The sequence below is a fragment of the Ceratosolen solmsi genome, unplaced genomic scaffold (assembly GCF_000503995.2).
Source record: "Ceratosolen solmsi marchali unplaced genomic scaffold, CerSol_1.0 scaffold61, whole genome shotgun sequence".
Classification (NCBI taxonomy): domain Eukaryota; kingdom Metazoa; phylum Arthropoda; class Insecta; order Hymenoptera; family Agaonidae; genus Ceratosolen; species Ceratosolen solmsi.
The window spans coordinates 2,485,012-2,489,104 of record NW_011948435.1 but is presented as its reverse complement, the minus strand read 5'-3'; the positions used below and the strand labels follow the sequence as shown (position 1 = coordinate 2,489,104).

The 4,093-nt window shown below is 24.6% G+C and overlaps 1 protein-coding gene across 1 annotated transcript in view; it reads right to left on the bottom strand.

Annotated features, from left to right (window-relative positions):
• Positions 1-2,585: 2,585 nt before the first annotated feature.
• myd (stromal cell derived factor mayday) overlaps positions 2,586-4,093 on the bottom strand; it is a 3,220-nt gene continuing 1,712 nt past the window's right edge. Inside the window, exons 4-5 of the mRNA XM_011503000.1 lie at positions 4,021-4,093; positions 2,586-3,017 (exon numbers count right to left, since the gene is read on the bottom strand). The exon at positions 4,021-4,093 is cut by the window's right edge and continues 15 nt beyond it. Coding sequence (XP_011501302.1) covers positions 2,841-3,017; positions 4,021-4,093 — 250 coding nt within the window. The 3' untranslated portion in view covers positions 2,586-2,840. The remainder of the gene's footprint in view (positions 3,018-4,020) is intronic.

The following is a 4,093-nucleotide window of genomic DNA, read 5'->3' as shown; positions in this document are numbered from 1 at the left end:
AATAAATATTATAGAAATGATCTTTATATTTAATTATCAATCATGTTTTCTTTTGTAACTTGTAACGATTCATCTTTAATAACAATAATTTTATCAATACATTGTATGATTACTTACTGTTTTATTACTATATCTTAAAATAAATTTTGAAATATTTATTAGGATATAAGGAAATGCTTGAATGTTACGGAATATTGTAAGATGTAAAATAATGAATATAGAATTATAATATTATAATTATTTTTCTGCAAAAAAAAAAAAAAAATCAAATATTCACAATTAATATCTATAGGAGCTTAGGAATTCTTTTATAATTACTTTATTCAAAATATAATAAAGTTTAATTTATATTACACGTATATATATATATATCGTATTGCACTATAATAATTTGGCTTAAAATCACTATCGCGAAAATTTGTTATACATGTATATTTAAATGAATCAATGTTTCTAATGTTTCTATTAGAAAACTAAATTATTTATAAAAGTTTAAAGATTGAATATTGAATTGAAGGAAATGAAGTATAGTCAAAGAAGTTTAAATTTTGCTTTGTGGTTTACTCTTATGCGACGTACCTCATGCGTTATGTTTTAATTTGTATTATAATGTATTATAAGCAATTATGTATTTTGCAGATAATCGATTGACCTCTTCGTTTAAATTTTAAATACACTCAATTAAAAATAAACATAATCCGACATTAGTGTTTATATTTTAGTCTTTATGTTGCGCATCCTTGATCTAATAATTTATTTTATTTAAAATAAAATTAATTGCCAATTTAAATAACTTCTGAAAAAGCATTTAAATATTTGAACATCTTTGATTATTTCATTGTTAACCTTTGTTTATTTCAAAATTGATAAAATTAAATCATATATTTATATATTTCAAGGAAAGAAATCATTTTTATCATTATTGACTACCCGTGTATTGTTCTCCTGCTTTAATATTTTTTCAGCAATTTCTCGCATTAATCATCAGTCTATTGCTTGTAAATATAATAATATTTTGCAATCTCACAATCCATATTTATATTTTTTTGTAATAAGTTAGTTATTTTGCCAAAAATCAGACACAGATCGGGTAATTTCAAATTATTTCGAATTATTTTTCAACAATAAATGTAATACATAAGATTCTTACAGAATTGAATAAATGAATGTAATTTCAGTTTCCTTTTAAATGTCTAGTTGTAACAATATAGTCGATTAATAATAAAATGGAGAAAAAAAAGAAAATGACGTATTTGTGATGATTAAAGTAGTATTGTGACATTTCTTTTTTTAATACACAAAAATATTTAAATTCGCTTAACGTTCATTTTAGTACATATTTCGTACATACATCGAACGGTTGCAACATATTTATTAAATGTGAATTAACAGTAGTTCTTGTAAAATTACTGACTAAAATAAAATCTGCATATTAATTTATCAATAAGTGATATTCTACCGATAAAAAATCGTATGTCAATTGGTAACGCCAAGCCTATTAACTTAAAAAACAAATGCAGAATAATGACATTTAATATAGTTGACCATTTTTTTTTATGCGCATATATTTAAAAGTCAATCATTTGAATTAATGTCAAATTGAAATGTAATGTAAAAAGAAATTTTGTAGGTATAGTGTTATGTATAAGACTTTTTATCATATTAGCGAAAAGTAAAAAAGTATTTCATTTTCTAATACTCTGAAAGACGTTTATATTTTTTAATGTATGCTCTATGTAATGATGTATGTATGATATAAATTTGGCGATAAAAATAAATCTATAAGTTATAAAATTGTATGAGTAATATACGAGAGATAAGCATATGTCAAATCTATATACATACATACATACACGTGTCCATTTAATATTAATTAACTTTGTCTAGATGAATAACTACGCTTTTACATTGATATAAAAATGATAATTATTTAAATAAATAATATGTGCAACATATTATACGAAAGTTATTATGAATATATTAAAAAGTGAAAATCAATGGGCTGATTGGGCTCATATGTGTCAATTATAAAAGTATCTCATAAGATTCTGTATGGTAATAGCAAATCAATAGTAAATTAAAGCGATAAAAGTGATATGCTATATTTAGAATACTATAATCGTCTCACGATAATGCTGAAAGATTTTTTCTATGTAAATATTTTAATTCGGCTATGAGTATGATAATTTCAGGAAAATTCGTTTCTAATGAAGGCATAGATTGTACAAAAAAATTATTATTTGTAATACTGTAAATAAATTATGCATAAACAAGAAAATCATCGTTTTATTAATATATATATATATATATATATATATATATATATATATATATATACATGTATATTATATATTCTTATGTCAGTGTTTATTTTTCTGCTTAATAAAAAACATATTTTTGGTAAAATCTCTTTATTCGTGGATATACGTACAATGTATTTACAACATTCTTTTTGTGCAATTTTTTATCTGATAAACATAGAATTTTCTTATTTCAATAATGATGGTATTTCAACTAGCAGTCTTTACAATATAAATAAAAGTAATTTTATTCAATAAATAATAATTATATAAACGTAACGGTTATATATAATTTTTAAATGTACCTAGTAAAAATTCTAATTATCAAGATAAACAAAGTTTCACTTATTACCAACACAAATTTATCAACTGGTTAAAGATAGCTTTCAAATAATTAAATAATATTCTTTCTTTTTTATTCGTCTGTTTGTTTAATAATGATTAAATTGATCGATGTTCTCTATTAATTATACTTAGGAACTATAAACTTGTGATTTACAAAATTCCTGCAGCAGGTACAAAATATCATTCAAACCATGATCAGAACTCATCATGAAAACTCCCTTCGGTGTCTACCATTTTACTGCCGAGAAACAAATCTATTTTACTAAGTATTTCCGAAAGTTTCAGTTTTTTATCATGATCAATGTCGGATAAATCAATTAAGTGACCAGCTTCTTGAATTGCATGTCTTGGATTACGTGGATCAATGTAATACTGAAAGCGATACAACATTAAAACATTGTTTAATTTTTCTAATATATTTATAATTTCTATGTAGTTATATGATAGTAGCAAGATATATATATATATGAAGCGAGAGAATTATCGAAAAGGATCGGTGGTTCAGAATGTACTATTGATGTTTATAATATAGATGCGAACGAGTAAGGGAACTTTGTAACTAAACTTTTTGTCCAAATGGCAAGTGAAAAGATTGCATAGGTAATCTTAAAGGATCTATTTCTGAGATTCTGCAAAGTTATTGATCAATAGTAGTCATATCGCGTATTTAGAAGGTGTTAATTAAATTCGCGCTAACGAAAAGGAGAAGACGATTAATTACGAGTCTCCCCTCTCACTCATTTCCCAATGTCCATTATTTATACCGATAAGCAAATTCGCTCAAAACGCATCTTTCCTCCTACGCCAAAATCCTTCATTACTCGTCTACGATATCATTCTATATTTATCGAGCTTTCGTCTAGGTAGGTTTTATCTTATTTTTTTTTCTTTTTCTTTTACAACATTCTTACACGTGTTTCGATCGAGAGGTACTTAGATGTATAGTTGAAACAACTATGCACGCATTTTATACTATTTACATTGTTGAATTTATTGGATTTTTGTACGAGTATCAATTTCATTTGGAAATAATTGTCAAGAAATACAATATCAAATGTATTTTTATATTGCTACGATATATAATGCCACGACAATTTTTTCAACTCAAAATAATTATTATTTATAAGGCCGAAGCAGATTAAGGCGTTGAAAAATATATTACTCATTCGCACGTATTACTTTTAAATCGCAATTGAAATGAACTGAAAATCGTTTCACATACTATACAATAATCATTGGCAGTTTAAACAATTTAAGTGTTTCAAAAGCTAAGTATTAATAATAAAGACATTTTCCTCCGAATTGTTTACTAAGCACTCAAATACCTATTTGTAATTGCTACATATAATAGGAAATTAAAAGTTTATTAATTTACCAGTAGTTCAGCAAGGTCAGCTTTGCCATTTTTGTTTTTATCGATGAAATGCCGAAATTCTTCGCGACGCTCT